Raw genomic sequence first — 19,473 nt, forward strand, 5'->3', positions numbered from 1 at the left:
CCTCTATAGTTTGTTGGTGAAGTCTTGGAGTTCACTGCTGGTGCCAACCATGAGGTCAATGACATCAGCAAATCACAAGCTTGAGATTGGTCTGCCACTGATGGAGTTGGAGGTGTGGTGGTCTTCAAGGTTCCCTGAATTATCTACTGAAGGAAAAGGCTAAACAGAACGGTGAGAGCAGACATCTATTACAGACCCCCACTTATGTCCTGAAGAAGTAATCCATGTGTTCATTGAGAAGTAGTGCACTGCTCAATCCCACAAAGAGGTTGCACACAGTAAAACACATACTCTGCGTATGTGTGTGTCTTTATAAAGTACGCATGAAACGGCACTTATGCATGCTCATCACTTTGAATGATTCCTGTACAGAGTACAACGGTTACCACAGCTACGATGCAAGCGATGCATACTATGACGCTTGCAATGATGAATCCAAGTGCGACATTCGACCTTCTCTTGGCATCATTGTAGTGACCATTGTAAGCCAATGATTTCGCCTGCAGTGGAGAAAATAGCAAAAGAAATTTCAGCGTACAGTTTATATAGTATTGACAGACCTGTACGCTGAAGCGAACCCCGTATCGAAAGTCAACCCGAGTCGTAACATATTTATGTCACGCTATTTATCAAAGACAGTTCATTTTCTTGAATACATTTCTTCATATATTGGTGAATGAATATAAATTACTGCATCGGGGAATATTTTAAGGTTCAAATGTTTCAAATGCATCTTACAATAGATGAAAATAACTCTCATCAGACTGAAAATTCACAATTTTGACGCCATTGTCGCTTTGTCACGTGACGATTTTAGATACTTTCAGATCGACATTGACATTTTTGCTGAAATTGTAAACATTACTTTCGTTTTCTGAAATCTATTATTTGTGATTAACAACTTACCGTCTGGTGGATTAAAACACTGATTTCAATGTGAATTTGCTAATTTTAAATAGTTTTTTACTTTGAGTTTGTATTTACACTACATTTTGTTTACAGAACAAGCAAGAATAATTTAAAATACCGGGAAATGTCATTCTGAATTTGAAAAAACTTGAGCACATGGTAATGTTACTAAAAATAGAAATAACATCATATGACCGTGACATCTCGGGAGATTCGCATTACAATCATGTCTGTCGCATCGCTGTTTTTCTCGATATGTTAGAGCAGAAAAGATAAATTTTAAATGTTTTAGGTAGTATTTTGTGAAAGAATATATCAGTTAAATGTAAAAAATGTACAATCTTTCCGATCAAGTGGCTGATTTGGGCCGATAACTGCATTTAAAAGCTGTTTTGAACCGGTCTTTGTTAACTGTCAACTTTTCGGGAATTTCTGGTTGACTTTCCTAATGGGGTTGGCCCATAGCTTTAATGTCGCGCCAGTCGAGAAATCATTAAAAGCGACTTTTAAAGTTATGGTAGCCAGAACTATGGAGAAAAATGTTTTTGTGCGTTAAATTTTATTGTTGAATCGTATGGCTAGCGGTTCGACGCATAATCCCAAGAAACTAGGCTTTTACTTAGAACCTAGGTTTTCGCTTGAAGATTGCACATGGCTTCCAGAACCCAAGTTTGTATTCGATATCATAGGTTAAACCTAGAACCCAAGTAGTCATAAAATGTGCATTACACGGCGATAACCTAGGTTCTTATTTGAAAACCAAGGTTTCGACAGACGTTAAATAATCTGTGAAAACCATAGATCTCGTGACGAGAACTTAAGTTCTCATCTTTAATACTAAATCCGTGGTTTTCATTTGGGAACCATAGTTCTCATGAGAACCTAAGTTCGCAGAATTACGCGTGGACGGCGTAAACTTAGTCTCTCATGCGAGAACTGTGGTTTTCAATATTGACCAATTATAACACAATATCCCTTTTGTTTAAATGTGACTAACCCCTAGTGAACTTGTTATACTGGTTTGGCTTGCAGACGCAAAACATAATTCAGAAACCTGTTATCTCATTTGAAAACCTTAGATTACGCTCGAGAACCCATGTTCTCGGCAAGACGACGCACATAGACACATAGAACTCATGAGTACTCATGAGAACATAAGTTATTATTTCAGAACCCCGGTTTTCAGTCAGACATTTAACGAATATTTATAAAAACACACATTTTCATGAAAATCTAAGTATCCAAATCTAGAACTTAAGTTATCAGATAATAAAGCTAAAACAATTTGCGAGAACCAAAGTTCTCGTTTGATATCAAAGCTCTTCACAAGAACATAGGTTCTCGACAGCTTTTCGCGTCGTTCTCTCGGATATCCTTAGTTTTCATGAGAACACAAGATTTCATTTAGGATCATAAGTTCTGATAAGAACATCGGTTCTCATTCTTATCACAATGAGAATCTAGGTTCTCAGTAAAAACCTTGATTTCTTGGGATTATTTGTCGAACCGCTTGCCATAGAATCGGAATCATAGTTACAAAAATTCTTCAACAGAGACATTATAATCATGTGATTGTTAATAAATATTTAAAACAAGAGATGTGTTTGTCAGAAACACAATGCCCCCTACTGCGCCGCTTTGATAAATGTTTTTTGACCTTTGACCTTGAAGGATGACCTTGACCTTTCACCACTCAAAATGTGCAGCTCCATGAAATACACATGCATGCCAAATATCAAGTTGCTATGTGAAGGGACATAGAAGTTATGAGCATTTTTCGAAACCTAAATGAAAAAGTGCGACGGAAAGACAGACAGACGGACTGGTCCGATCACTATATGCGCTCCTTCGGGGTCATAAAAATACATATTGTTATTCATTTTTCTGGAACAAACATACATTGTATGGATTAAGTGTATATTTAGTTATATAACGTTTTGTTGTACTAGAAATATTATACCTGGATCGCAAGGATGATGGCCACCAGACCTAATGGCCAGGCACAGCAGAGGCAAGAAAAAAATGCCAAACCAGTATAATCCGGCGGCCTCGGCTGCATCACGCACATCGTGTTCTGCGCCGGCTGGTTAACGACCTGTTAACAGAATTTTGGTGTTAGATGTTTCTGCGATTTTTTTTGCCCAATCGGGAAAAGTACCTGTAATAGCCTAAATGGAAAAAATGTGCGCGAAAAACCCTGAAACCGGGAAAATTCGCGTCAAGATGTCTTCATATTTTGAAATTGGTGTATTTGATTGTTTGCTCCCAAATACTTTAAAATTGATAACTAAATATTGTCAATATTATGTTTACTAAGGTTCAAGCCATAGAGCTGCAAAGGGAAACTAACAAAATATTGCACTTTATTCACAAATAAATATATAATATTTTTTTAGAAACCTTCAATTTTTGACAGCAATTGTGAAATTTGTCGTTTTTTTCATCATTGGAAAAGTGCCGTTTTCCGATACTTTATAAAGAAGGAAAACATCGCTGGATGTTTAAAAACTTTACTTTTGTTGCATTACAAGTTTATAATTATACGTTACTTAAGATTGCCACATGTTTTAGGTTGTAAACTTTAATTACCACAACCGAACTTGAAGATTGGATCACACTTCCTACAGGTGCATAGTTGGGGTGATACCTCTGGTCATAGCCGTGACCTTCCTGACTTTGCGGGGTAACCGCTGGTGGCGCACCTTTATGTTTTCATAACAAAGAGAACCAAAAACTTAATAACAAATTGTTATGGCAGGATATACGCCGTAATTTGTTTTCATGACTGTGTGAGTTCATCAATGTTGTTAATTTGACATATTTTTTATATATATTTATCGACATTTGTTGTGTCCAGGCGAATTTAAGTGAGTGTAACCTTTAAACACAACCAAATGAATAGCTATGGTTAGTATATGACTATATGCTTTGGTGTTTGAACCTTTGAGTAAAACTGTAAACCACCTGCCCTCCTCTCTTTGTAGAGTACTACTACTACAACAACAACAACTACTACTACTACAACTACTACAACAACTAGTACTTCTTCTACTACTACTACTTAATTTTTTTTCTATTACTACTGAAGGTAAATAAATTAATCTGTTTCCGTATTTTGAATCTCGCTGTTTTTATTTAAATCTAAATGCCATTTTGGTCTGGGGCGTATCCCCAAGGCCATAGTAATGATACCAATTTCTGAGCCTATCCGAATTGGCTAGCTGCAAAAAACCAAATTCCCAAAACTCCGATTTACCACTTAATTCATGCGCAATAAAAGCAGTTCTTCGCAGATCTCAATAACCCGCCTTCTAAATACAGAACATCACTATATAACATGAGTGTTATAAAAAGTGTTATAAATATTATTGATACAGAATTGCAAAGCATTGTCTACGACAAAGTTTTAATTGTTTACATATTCATGCGAGAATGAGTTCCTGACTTGACGGTCTAGGCCGAAAAGATACGAGTGTTTACGGAGACAGTAAGAATAATTTTTTTCTGATACATTTTTGAAGACATTATATTTGGCTCTTATAAACATATTTTAAAATATTGTTGTTTTATTTAGGCGTAAACAAGACATACCAGAAAAAAGAAATGAAAACAAAAACAGAACACATATTCACGATCATTCTCGGAACTAAATAAACGAAGTAACCGGATATGGTATTTCACTGCGCAGATCGAGCGCGCAAATCGAGCGCGTACAGTTCAACGTGAGACAAAGTACACAATCTGTACACCGTTCTTTATCAGGGTAAGTGGATTTTTGTGTATGCACATTACAAAGGAAGTATTAGTGTTTTCCTGATCTGTTAATTATGTAATAAAAAGCTATTTTAGACTATTGAAAATGATTTATATGACGCCAACAATAACAGTTTTTTTGCGACCATGTTGCTGTTGTTGTTGTATATCTTCACAGCCTATGTAGACGAACCTCTACCAGATCTGTAGAGTTGAACAAATGGTTATCGTTCCCACCACCAGTATCGTGTAATTCTCCACCGTCTATGTACACTGAAGTATATACGCAAATATTGTCTTTTCTTACAGTCTGTGAGCTTCTGCACTCAAACCGTATACATTCGAACAAAGGGAGAAATTCGGACAATACATCCTAAATGCATTTAACGTCACACTAAATCTAACTCCAGGCCTTCAGCGCCTACACCGCTTTGATTTTTTTAGGTCTTCCCAGTTTTGTTAACATCCATTCTTATTTGTTGAATAATAATTTGGACCGGTTATAGTTTATCAGACCGTGTGCCCTGTAAAAGATTTGAGATCTCCATAGTCGTCTATGCATACTGATAGTGAAAGGTGGCCTAGGATCATCATCCAAGTGGTAAATACGAATTAACAAATTACAGTATGTGTCGATCGTGTGCATGTCGCAATCCCAATTTGCAAGGGATTTCCGGAATTAGTGTATTTTGCAATCGCAAGTCAAGGGTTGGTCGTGAAAAGATCATTTGAACAAACATTTTTATTATCTGGTGGTGAGCACAGTCACTTAAATTCTTACTCGCAAATATTTATTTTTAATTGCAACAATGCGTGTTTTTCCGCGAGCAAATGCATAATTTGTCATGATTAAACGTTTGTTTTATAATGTGGAATGTAAATAACAGTCACTGCCAACATCTTAGAAATAGCATATGCTCTTTAGCCCAACATTTTCAGCAAATTCTAAAAGGTTTATTTGAATATGTATTTGATAGATAAAATAATAAAATAACCAAACCTTAAATCCGTATTTGACTCACCTTTTGCGTCTGCCATTGGAATCGAAAAATGTCAATGGTACGAGTGGCGAAAACCAAGTTTATCGTCAATATTAAACTTCCTGTTTCACTTGAACTTCGTTCAGCTTACAGAAGGCATGTCCTGTTTAACGAATACTCTCATATTTAAACGCATAATTCAAATCAAACTAGTATCTCACAGCAAATGGGATAAAAAAGTTTGAGGAAAATGAGTTCCAAAATCTCCGGATCGTATGCATTTTAGCCATTCGAAGGTTTAGTAAATATGCTTCGCTCTCGTATGTTATGAAATTACTGAGGGTGGATATCCTATACACCGTCAGTCACTAACGGTGTAACCGATTATAAACTACATGTATATATACACTTTAGTGAGAAGATACACCATAGCATATAAAATTGCATTTAAATAGTGAAAACAGGCAATTGTTTTTTTTAATGAAATATGTAATGAACAAGGGAAGTGTTGGCAGAGTTAGAGCATAGTTTCAACCGAATAATATGATAAAATAATGTATATTCATATACTTCCTTTTTTATTCAAATTCAGACACTGACAGTTATCCCAAACTGTTCTATGTCTGGTGTGAATGACCACGGAGATGTATTTCTCACGAACTCAATTGGTAAGAACTTATTGCTTTACTGCCATAAACCATTTTATTACAATTCATATAATTGTTACTTATTCAATATTTACAAGATGATGTTATGTACAAGTTTAAACAATGAGTAACTCAAATTGCAGTACATGGACATAATAGGTATATAGCAAAATTCATACTCATGGTTTACATTTTTGTATGGTATTAATTTGCAAGTACATGTTTTGAACAATCTAACATGATAACATAGTATGCTTTCACTTTAAAAAATACCTTTTATTTGCAACCTGTTTTACTTTTTATGCGAGATTAACTATACATTTACGTTTCCAGCTTTTCCATTTGAAGACGATTCACCAGAGGATGCTGAACAATGTATGAATGTTTTCATATAAAATAAATTATTTCATTATTCAATCTTAAACTATGATATAAAATGTACTTTTCAATATGTATATCTCGTGGATGGACGGACCGACTGATCGACATGTGCAAAACAATATACCCCCGCTTCTTCGAAGTGGGGCATAAAAATTAAAGGACATCTACAAAGACATACCTTCATATAAAATAATTGCGGTTTTCTTATCAATTAAACTAGTAAAAATATACTGTATTTATATTTTAAACAAGGCACCAAAGAGAAAAATGAAGTCGTAGAAGTGTCAACTGGACTTACCGGTGAACAGGGACATAAGCCCATAACCTGTGAACAGGGACAGAAGCCCATTACCGGTGAACAGGGACAGAAGCCCATTACTGGTGAACAGGGACAGAAGCCCATTACTGGTGAACAGGGACAGAAGCCCATTACCTGTTAACAGGGACAGAAGCTCATTATCTGTAAACAGGGACAGAAGCCCATTATGGGTGAACAGGGGCAGAAAAGGAAATATGAAAGCAAGTGTTTTGTATATTTAATTAAAATTAACAATTATTAAATTTCGAAATCATGTAAATGAATTTATTAATAAATACAATCATGTCAGCATTCATGAATGCCAATAAAACATTTAAAACAATCTGACATACCACATATATTTCGAGATGATATAGTTATACTGTGAACCATATGTAACACATATAAAAGAAGTGATTGCTAACTAATTTGCAAGTAATAAAACACATGTCATATTTACAGGTTCTGATGAATCATACAGGATGGAACTCATCAGTATTGAGAGAGAAAGGCTAGAGGTGGAAAAGGCTATGAATACAATTCTCTCGGACATAAGCAATAAATTGGAATCACTAGTTACACTAGAAAAACTTAAAATGTTGAGTGAAAACCAACTTTTACCAGAGCAGTGAATTCCCTGATTTTTTTTTAATGAACAGTTCATCTGAAAATATGCTTAAAATAAAGCAAATAATTGTGTTTGCAGTTGCTTTTACTGTCATCAAATTTGTTGCACAATGACACACATGATTTTTAATTTATCCAAGTTTGAAATTATTCAAACAGTCTTATTAAATCTCGCCTTCTGTTCTGACCATCTCTATTTTCGGCTATTGGTACTGGCAAGTCATGATCACTCGCCTCAACTTATATGGCCTCTAGCAGTGGCACATTTTGTGAGACACACAAATTGTGCAGCCGCATGCACGCCATGACCACTTCAGCCGACTTTTCTGGGGTGAATGGTAGACAACCAGCTGATTTATGGAGGCATCTGGAAATATCAATTTATGTTGATTTACATTTTTTGCTTTCTGTTGGTTTATAGAGAAATATGAGTGAATTAAAATGATAATTTTGGTCGTTTCACCAAAGCTATTATTTTTGCCCCCTTGTGACCCCAATTTAACCATGGCAACGTCTATACCATAAATAAGCTTTCCTTGAACATACATGTAAATTACTGAAATGTTTGGCTTCATTACATAGCCTTTATTCTGAATATCAACAAGAGCTGTCAGAAGACAGTGCACTCGACTATTCGAGTGCTTGACAGTATAATGTAAGCCATCATGGGGAAATAGTTCATATTCAATAAGGTCAAGGTAATATAGTCATATTCTAAGTGGAAGAGGACCATAATTGAAACATATTGATTGCTTATGTTTTAAAGAAGTTGTACTTTAAAGATGATTCTGAGTTCAGGTATATTTTTCTATTGTACATTTGAAAGAAAGTGTTGCAAGTATGAAAGCAATAGCTTTGGTACTTTAAGAATAAAATGAATCTAAACACAAAACTTAACCAAATTAAAATGAACCTAAACACAAAACTTAACCAAATTTTCAATTTTTAAGTATAAAAAAGTGAACATAATTCTTACAAAATGCTTGTTACAGTTGACTGCTTTTGTTTATAGATTGAGGTCATGTTGGTAAAGAAGTATGCAAAATATAAAAGCAACATGTCAAGGACATTAAAAATTAAAAATATTTGAGGTAGTGCGCAAACTTTAACATTACAATGCTTTCGATTTATTACATAGATTTTTTTTTATCTTATTTAATTAATCTAAAGAAAAAACAACGTATTCGCAACGGTTTCGAAATGTTCTTTCAGGAGCTATGCTTTATTGAACGTCTGTTGTTTGTTAAATGGGGGTAATAATTTACTTTTTATACACACTTTTTCACCATTAGTACGAGGATTTTGCACTAGCAATCTGATTAATTAAAAAGATTTCATATTAATCTAGTAAATAAGACACATTCTTATACAAAATCTGCAGTTTACGTGTTTTACAGCATTTTATAGAAAACAATTAACCATTCAATGACAACCATGATTTAAATGCAAACTATAAACATTGGTTATTGTTCATGGTAGTAAAATGTACCGATCATTAATTAAAAAGATGTGAGTCGGTTAGGTACCCATGATCCATCACGTTTTGTGCACTTGGCAGATTTTTATCAATTTCAAAAACATAATGTGTGCGGTTCTTTTCTATATAGTTTTTCAAAAGGAATTGTTCTTTCCTTTGTCTTCTCTGCCTGCCGAAAGCCGCATAATACTAACTCAGTTCCAAGACCCTTACTCAGTTCCATCATTGCGGACGCTGTAACAAATTTTACAATTACTATTTAGATTTTACTTCAAACAGACAGACAGACAGACAGACAGACAGACAGACAGACAGACAGACAGACAGACAGACAGACAGACAGACAGACAGACAGACAGACAGACAGACAGACAGACAGACAGACAGACAGACAGACAGACAGACAGACAGACAGACAGACAGACAGACAGACAGAATAGTTTATTAACGTCTCACTTTTGTACATAAAACACAATTAAACAGTACAAAATCATTATATATATATATATATATATATATATATATATATATATATATATATATATATATATATTTATATATATGTGCAAAACCAATCTAAAAGAGTTACGAGAGACGCTAGTTCTAAAAATTCTAAGTGTTCAACGATAATATAAATCATAGAATCTTTCACATCTGTTAGAAACAACAAAAATTCTTAAGGAAATTCGATTTAAAATGATTAGTGTTTTAAAATAAATAAAAATTACAACTGTTAGAAATATAAAAAAGATCCTCATGAAATTCGGTTTAAAATATTAGTTTTCTTAAAATAAATAAAAATATATATCATCAAACAATACAGTAAAAGAAAATTTCAATTTGTACATTATAAACAGTTTTGTACTTATGTAGTTCAATGTATATTATTATTTGATACGAAAATGACTATGCGCACACAATAAATGGATTATATATACATGTGGTTGTGTCGCTTCATTAAAATAGCATGACAGGCTCTGGCACTGGGTTTAATGATGCGGTCATCTGACAGCAAAAAGTTCATTTTCTCTCTTGGTTTTAAAGCGTTGAAATTTTGGTTTACCAGAAGAGCACTTTCTGTTAAATTGGATCGTATATTTTCATATAGCGGACACATCATTAGGGCATGTTCTTCACGTTCGACACACGTCTTACAGATAAAACAATATCGTTCATTTTCTGGTACACCTTCATATCGTCCTGTTTCTATACGAAGAGGTGCAACGCCACAGCAGAATTTTGCCAAGCATGTCACAGCTGTAATGGCATATTCGTTATGTTTTTTACACTTAGTTGTTGAATGCATTGAAATGAGCCAGATAGTGTTTGAAAAACATATTTGTATTGTAGATTTTGAATGTTTGTATCTGGTTTAAAGTTGAAGGTTTTTAGCTAGTGTAAAGTTTTAAGTTCCATTGTGGCTAACTTCATACTTTAAATGGAAGTAAAGTTTAATATTGATGTTTGTAGCTAAAGCGTTCTATATTTGAAAGCATCAAGGTTATGTATGATTCCTGACGCAGGTCGAAAAACGGGGTGAATACAATGCAAACTCAAATATGATATTTTTTACATTAAAATTAGTAATTAAATAATGTTTCACATTAGTATGTCTATGCCTCGTATGGTACATTTTATTAAATAGCTTTTCATCTCATGTAATTTATCCAAAACAAACCACAACAACTCATAGTTTACGTCGGTTTGTGCTTGTATGTTTGTTTAGTAGCATCCCCTTGTTAAACATCTATCGTTTCTTCTATGGGCAATCGTTAACCGTATTACCCACTATTTCGCATTTATTTGAATTATTTTATTAAAGTTATCTGAATAGATTTCACACCAATAAAGTAAATGATACATCGTCTTATACTTTATGGAGTTAACGTCTATGGCCTTTTTATATATAAAACAGATTGCTATTCATTGACAAACACGATTTTCATGCAACGTACATACCGACTTAGAGAAATGTTCATCATAGTCTCATTAATCAACAAGGATTATTCGGTTTGATGATTATACATCACTTTCTGGTTATTGGTCAGATTGTTTTCAATTACAAGAATGTATGTGATCGGATGTTTCAACTAAGAATGGGATATGTATTCATTTTCTCGCAGTTTGTAGGACGTTCTTTGTGTATGTGCATAATTATGCAATCATGAAGTGAAGTGCACTGGGCACTCCCCCGAATCTCGCTTTGGGCTGTTAGGACATACGAAATAGTTTCATGCCACAATCAAATAAACGTGTATTATATTGCTCCAATTATTACATGCAATGCACATAAGTATGAGTTTAAATTTTAATCATAAGCATACTTCCTCACACAGCTTTAAAAACTTGATTTATTATAGTGTGTGTTTCGGACGTAAACACACAAACCAACACCAGAAAATGCCAAATTGGCCGACTAAAAAAGCATTCGCTGTAAAACAATTATTTTTTGGAAGCTTAGTACTTTGTTCTCTCTATTCACTAAAAACCATGAAAGTTAGTTGCCCACTAGTAATAATGGTTTGGCATAACTTAAAATTTTTATTTAGTAAGGTATTATTGTAGATGTGTGTCATATCACGTTAATGGACAACTGCATAACTGGTGCACTTGGGCATTACTCGTTTTCTTCCCAGATGTTTACCTAGTTCCACGCAACCCACGAACTCGCATAATCATTATCCTGTCTCCATATGCGAAGAGACAAGAACCAGAAAGTATGAGTACAGATCAAAACAAAAAGGCCATAAACAAGAACAAGTAACCAGATATGCGAATAGAGATTAAGAACGTTAGAAACAAGAACAATATACTGAGGTAATAGACACAACACAGTTACAGACATTATGTCTAGACATACAACAAAGGCTGTTAAATGGATCGCGTTATCAACCGCCTTGCTCTTTTGTACCTTCAAGTGTGACCATTGCCTTAAGATCATTTAAGCCAAGTTTCAGGACACTCTGTAAAAAGGCATAATATAATAGATACCGAGCGGGCATAAAATAAGGCTAGAATATTCGACCTTTATAGGTTAAATTGATATTAAGTTGTTTTGACTTGAAGTACTTTCTGTAGTTAATATAATGACCTAATAATTTGAGCCAAGTGTCATAAAAACCGTTGAAAGTGTATAAGATATGAAGTAAAAATTACGAACGCTCTGATGGACAAAAGAAGGACAAAACTGATTGGTATAAGCTCTTCACCTGCATCGAATGCAATAGTAAAGTAAACCTTTTTTACATAGCCAACAAGAAACCAACCTTGTCAAAAGATTTATATGTAAGTGTATTTTTTTCTTAACAATTATTTTTTAATCTATAATTTATTGGAATTGATACAATAATACTTTCCGAAGCTCATGAATAAATAGTTTCGGTTTTTACTGCGATTTTCACAACTTCTTTGTGAATAAGTATTTGAAATATATGTTAAATTAGGCCGTATTCGAATGTGTAGGTCATTTTTCCGTTAAATCGCCTTTGCCTAAATAGGGTAAATAGGCTTAAGTCACATAAATCCTGTGTGCCTAGGTTAGTAGACCGAAATAAACGCAAATACAAAACAAATATAACACTGAGATGCAAGTAGCTCTACCTACGTTAATGTCTATGTCAAATTGTAAAAACAAATATGGTACGAAGAATATGCGGATACTTTTAGATTTACCAAAACTAATTTATATTATATTATAAAAAACGTATTCTGTATTAGGTATACGCTAGTAAAATGTATACGTACAGATTTATTCAAATATGAATTGACGTGAAATGTATAGAGACATGGTACCATCAAACGTATTAACTAATGAGATCAAGATACACAAAAGTGCAAAAAACAATAATTTTGGCGTTGCGTAATTTATCAAAACATAGTTAAAAAACAATTAAAAAATATTCAGAGATAATTGAAAAACAAACTACAAATATATGTTCGAGGAAAACAATATTTAATTGAAATGTTTTGTCAGAATGAATATTAATGGCAAAGAGTAAATCTTAATAGCAGGGGATGCGCATACATAGTCCAACATACTGGAATAATAATTCTTAAAAGTTTACTTCCTTAACCATGAGACTGAAATGATAAATAGAGTTTCGAAATATATTTTTTCCCATTAGATTTAGTGTTGTCAATAATGATTCATTTTTGTCGTGCTTTGCTGTCGAGAAATAATTAAGTACTTTTCTCGGGTAATCATTAGTTCAAATTTCAATTAGATTTGCTCGGTTTGTATGGGCGTAAGATTGTAAAAAAGTACTACATCTTGTTTATGTTACTTTAATAGAACAGAACAGACAGTTTGTTTAGACTCATACATTCGTACATACAATCATATGTTTTAAGTGGGTATGATTTGTGTACATGTGTACTAATCACGCCACTCTTACTCAGTGTAAGAGAGAGACTTGTGTCTTGAAATAGTTGAGAAAACCAGTTACAAGCAAACCAATAATTTCAACCAAGATCCGCTTCTATTTCATATAATTATAATACCCCGACAATAATGCAAAAAGTGAGACACTGTCCTCGAGCAACAGTGAAATGTATCATCAACATAAGTACATCGTATTTCCTCAAAATAGATGAACTAGTGCAAACCACATCCGTTTTGTTTATGTAATTTAATTTCCAAAAACATGTGATAACAATTAAGCACGTTGACTTAATTGACCATTCACATGTGCAAACCACATCCGTTTTGTTTTTGTAATTAATTGTCGAAAACAGGAAAAAAACACGAAATAATGATTAATACTTTTAAGTAAGATCCTGTTGTTGCAATTATAAAATTATATTTTATGTTGACAGACGATGACATCTAGGACCGAAACGTATGCTGTAAATCGCGCTGTTTACTACTGATTTATAAGGTCATTGTGCAGAACTGTTATGAATGCGAGTATATAATTACGTCTTTTTTAAGGAATGTACTGTTGTATGTTTATAAAAGAACATATTAATAACTCTTTAAGTGGCAAAAAAGCATGCAGGCTCGCAAAATAATTAAACGGCGCTAATTTAATCTTATTATATAAGAATAAGGAATAAGGAACTAGAAAAGGGAAACAACTTACCCTCCATGACTTTTTGAGGTTGTTTTTATATTCAATTTTATTGAATGGACTGTTTTGGAGCACATTTTGCGAAATCGCCCTGTTGCGATGTAGGATTGTACGCTGGTTGACTACACTTGAAACAAATAAATTGGTATTTCGTTGTTTTTCGCATAAAATTCTTTTTTCAATAATGTGTCGACATGTTTATCGACAAGGCGGAGCTGATGTTATTTAAGTCGTTTGTCGCATAAAATACCCGTTTTGAGAGGCGTTATGCAAGAAATTAAAATAAAATAATTATCAGGTGATACAATCTTATTTTTGTGATGTATATATGACTTTTATTGCTTACTACTTTTATTCTTTAAATAAACTTTCTGTTATATTTTTGCATTTTTTTTTCTATAAAAACGGTTGTTCATCGCAAATCGCCGCGTTGAAGTCGACACTACGAACCAGTTAACAATACTAGCGGCTTTAATGCGTTCTCTAAAGTTGACAGCTTTATCATTAGCAATATGACGTTCGCCGTGAGCGACACTTGGTATTTACATTCGTTTTATCGTTTATACAGTACTACGTTTGCAATTGACCGAGTTTTTTTTATAGTTTCGTAATATTTCAGTACATTTGCACTGTAATTTTGGATATCCAACATACGTTTTCACGACAGTATTGCTCATTTTTTTCTGAAGTTGCAAAGCACTAGAGTACTTTAATAGAGCAAGTTATTGATTTATTATTAACAAAAGTAAACACTTTTTAAAATATATAAATAAATTTTTTAAATAGTAAATAATTGAAGTAAAAATTATTGATTTAATTACATGAAACCTAGTGAGCAGTAAAAATAACGGTGTGAGCGTCCTCTTCATGTTGTCATGAACACAACCGTAAAATAATTGACGTCATAAGTAATATACAAAAAAGATTTTTTCGCTTAAAACAGAAAAATAAAATACACCGTGTACAAAAATTGTGTTCTTAATGTAATCAATGTAAACATTAATAACAAATATTTTAACGATATTATTGTTGGGCTAATTTGTGTGGTCCAAGGTCAATTAGTTCACAAATGAATCCCGACACGCGTGTCATTCGTGAGAATATTAAAACAAAAAGAAAACAAATTATGTAAATGATTTATAGGTAATATCTTGTTTTGTTATATAAGAATATAAACAGTTAAAGGGACTTTCAAGTTTTATATAAAGACCCATTCATTTCAACATTTGACGTGCAATACATCTATAAAACACATTAAAACTGTATTAGTATTGTAAACACGAAGAGCAATTATGTCTATACGAATTTTCGATAATCTTTGTAAACTTCTCCTCTGATTATTGTTAAGCCGTTGTGTAATACTTCCTGGTGCACTTATTTGACAAGGCAATGTAGTATTAATACTATTATTTTGCACCAAGTTAATTACAAACAGAAGCCTAATACATGCCCATTTAATAAAGTCACGCACATGAAAAAGTGTAAGTGAAATAGCATCGATCAATCATTTCATTTTTTACTTACGTAAATTTATGTTTTTTAAATGACTAATACAACGCAATACGTATATAAGCTGGGCATTCTTTAGACAAAGTCGACTGCTTACAGTTTAACAAGATGGTGTTAAGAACAATTATACTCGTTTTTGTAATTGCGTGTTTGTGCCTCGACAAAGGTGAGCATGAAATTATTTAATTCTTAATTAATTTTGTTATTTATTTAGATATTTAGATCGTTGTTTCTGCGTGTCCGGCAAAGATATGCACGTGTTTCATTCTTATGATTCTGAGAACCTTAGTAACGCTCATTGGGTCATTGTCGACCTGAAATGGCTTGAAGTCACCCGGGGTGACTAGAAGCCGATTCATGTCACTAGGGGGGGGGGGACTTCAAGCCGATTCTAGTCACCCGGTCGGCTTGAAGTCATCCCAGGGTGACATGAATCGGCTTGACGTCACCCCGGGTGACTTCAAGCCATTTGAAGTCACCCTAGGGTGACAAATATCGGCTTCTAGTCATCCTCGGGTGACTTCAAGCCATTTCAGGTCAGGACAATGAACCAATGAGCCTTAGTAACTACTAGTCACAAATATGAATATGAAATGAAGATAAAGTTGTTAGATATTTTAACGGTATTGGAAAAAAGGTTTTATTGCAAAGGTTTATTGGAAAAATGTATTCTGGATTATTTCAAAGAAACAACAAAATAACAAGCTATGGATTTTTTTACTAAGTGTATGTAACAAGTCGGCATGTGTCAGGGGTAACGCAATCAATCGCTTTAACCCTCCTCTTTAATAAATATTATAAAATACTGCAATGGCATGTCTTCAGTTAACGACCTACTGCCGTGTATTTTACCGGTAGTAATATTTTTGGTGCAGTTTGTGCTTATTCTTTCATACCGGGAACGGAAATTGTTCATATATTTTCGTATTCTTCGAAAATTTCATTATATGAATTTACAAATAAAGCTGATATATTTCAAAAAGTTTTACAAATTATTACAACTATGACAAATATATAATACCAAAGTCTTCTTGCCGTGGGGTTCAAACCTGCGACCTCTAGACGAAAAAGTTTACGCGTTACCACCACACCACGCAAATGCTTTTGACCGTAGTTGAGACGCTATGTCGGTAATTATAGTTTTGCTGAGTTATCGCTGGAGACTTAACCAACACTTCATTATTTTAACCAGGTTCTCCGAAGAAAACAACTGGTTATAAGATTGGTGAATGTCTGCGAGCGGGCGGGCGGTCGGGTAGAACAAGCTTGTCCGGGCCATAACTATGTCGTTCATTGTGAGATTTTAAAATCATTTGGCACATTTGTTTACCATCATTGGACGATGTGTCATGCGAAAGAATTACGTCGATATCTGCTATGTCAAGGTCACACTTTGAGTTCAAAGGTCAAAAATGGCCTTAAAAGATCTTGTCCGGGAAATAACTATGTCATTCATTGTGAAAATTAAAAAATTACTCTATATATTTGCTCACAATCATTAGACGGTGTGTCATGCGAAAAAATTACGTCGATATCTGCAAGGTTAAGCTCACCACAACTAAAAATAGATTGATTTGACACAAGGGGGTAACTAGAAACAATCAGTAACAATGCACATTTTGAATTGTCTCCCTTTATCATACTTTTATTTAAATTTAAAACCTGGTTGTATGACAATTATGTCCCTTTTTCTAATTTCAAGTGCTGATAAACAATAAAAAACTTATATACTTAAACATTTTCTTAGTCATGAGTATATTTTGCTTGCTTGGATAGTATGCATACATCTTTTTTGAAATCATGACAAATGTGAAATTTGCCAAACTGTGAACCAGTCATTTTAAGCATTCCGTCGAAACCCAAGATCTGTATGCGCTATTAACAAACATCATCCTAACATTTAATGCAATGATTTCGGGCAGTCCGTAATAAGTTATTACACTAATAAATGAATTGTACAGACTATTGATGGCCTTGTTGCATTAAAGTCAAACTTAAAAAGTCGATTGGACCGAAGTCGAATGCTGAGGTCTGGCAACGTTTTTGGGCTGACTGGGACGTCTTTCTGCGATGGTCTGTACTATATATGATATAATACCGATATTATTTGCTAGTTCATTTTATAATCAAATAATAATACATATCAGACAGATATTCATAGCTTAACGTCTAGCTTTATCTTATTGACCAGATGACATTGTGAGATTGCATTCAATATTTGCGTTGTAAAATGTGCATCAATTATTTCAAACCACAAGGCTACGTGTGTTGAATTACACAGAATATTGCCCACTGCCAGCGGTCAATATTTTATTTTATCGGCCCGCTAAAATACGTTCTATAAATAATTAGCCGAACGGTTCATGGATATTAATTTACGCAAGGAAGTGTCATAATGATGTTATAGTAAGTGGATGGTCTTTGCACACTGAGCTATGCCTAAGTATTGAACATGTTCACTAATATATGTTTTTTTCCGATTAACAGGTGAAGCAGACACCATTATATGCGAAGGTAAATCGGCCAAACTGTTCTGCGCAACCGGCGTCATCAAAATTAGTTCCGCTGTGTATGGTCGGACAAGAGGGAGCGAAGTATGCCCTTCACGTGAAATCACCGTCACGAATTGCAGATCTCCAACCTCGACAGCAAAAGCCAAGATCCTTTGCAACGGAAAGGAGTCGTGTACTCTCATTGCCAGCAATAGCGTGTTTGGCGACCCGTGCCGTAACAACTACAAGTATTTGCAAGTAAAACATACATGCGGGCAGCTAAAGTAGGAACGTTATCCCGTCTGAACATAATGAGGGAAGGACATATCGTTTAAAACAACGTCATATGTTTATAAAATAAAGAATGAATAACACATTTTACATTCGTTGAAAAGAAATCAAATTTCCCTCAATTTATTTATTTTTGCTTTATCACTATACACATGTAGACAGGTAAAGTAATTTGGCAAACGCAGGTCACAATAGTCTATTGATTGCATATAAACAAGGTTTAACATGGAATGCAATCACACAGGTTTGAAGCCACGTGTCAAACATAAAATGAACGTACACGTGTCTCAAAGGTTGCTGAACTTGAATTAAATCAGTCTCGTTCTGGTAGAACTGAGCTTAATGCGTGTGCGTTATTTGTAATCCCAGATTAGCTTATACAGTTTGCAAAGGCTAATCAGGGACGACATCTCCGCCTAGACATAATTTCCGTTTAGAAAGACTTCCGTTAAACTTAAAATTCTATAAAAGCGGACAAACCTCGCACCCGATTAGCCTGTGCGGACTGTACAGGCTAGTCTTGGCTTAAACTTTAGCACGAGCATTTAGTTTTTCAAATTGTTTTTCCTTCAGATAAACATAACACCATTACATCACATTCAAAAATCCTGTTTAAAGCCCATGTTAAATTGCGGAAAAAACGACTTGGTTCTATGATAATTGAAGTTGAAAAATCAACGATTCGATATGGTTTATATGTCCTCTGTCTGCACAAGTAGTGTATATTATTTGTAAACATGGCACATCAGACGCTTACAGATTTTAGCTGCTTAGAACACAGTCCCATGTGTTCATGATGGTCTCCATTGGACGTGAAGAAAAAAACGAATAAAACATTGATGAGGCTGAAATTTTCGTATTCTGTAAAACCATCTTCATTGAGTGTCATACTTTTTTCTCTATTTCACTGCATGAATAGCATTTGGATCTTGATGTCGTCCGGACCAACCAAAACATTAAGTATATATAATTCAAAAGAATGATAAGCTGTTAGTAGATAAGTATAATCAATAAAGACATTTGTATGAACCGCATTACAT

General features: G+C 34.1%; 3 protein-coding genes across 3 annotated transcripts in view; 2 read left to right on the plus strand and 1 right to left on the minus strand.

Annotated features, from left to right (window-relative positions):
• The window catches only part of LOC127879391 (migration and invasion enhancer 1-like), a 115,029-nt gene that overhangs the window by 20,060 nt on the left and 75,496 nt on the right, over positions 1-19,473 (plus strand). The gene's annotated exons all lie outside the window — the stretch shown is intronic.
• On the minus strand, positions 336-14,160 carry LOC127878352 (uncharacterized). Its single transcript, XM_052424880.1, has 5 exons — positions 14,154-14,160; positions 6,969-7,103; positions 3,499-3,599; positions 2,870-3,004; positions 336-500 (listed from the first exon to the last, which is right to left on the minus strand). The coding sequence occupies exons 1-5, from the start codon at positions 14,158-14,160 to the stop codon at positions 336-338; spliced, it is 543 nt and encodes a 180-aa protein (XP_052280840.1).
• On the plus strand, positions 17,535-18,518 carry LOC127879389 (L-rhamnose-binding lectin CSL3-like). Its single transcript, XM_052426173.1, has 2 exons — positions 17,535-17,723; positions 18,138-18,518. Exons 1-2 carry the CDS (start codon positions 17,672-17,674, stop codon positions 18,428-18,430), a joined length of 345 nt encoding a protein of 114 aa, XP_052282133.1. The 5' UTR covers positions 17,535-17,671; the 3' UTR covers positions 18,431-18,518.

This window comes from Dreissena polymorpha, chromosome 4 (genome assembly GCF_020536995.1).
Source record: "Dreissena polymorpha isolate Duluth1 chromosome 4, UMN_Dpol_1.0, whole genome shotgun sequence".
In the NCBI taxonomy this organism is placed as follows: Eukaryota; Metazoa; Mollusca; class Bivalvia; order Myida; family Dreissenidae; genus Dreissena; species Dreissena polymorpha.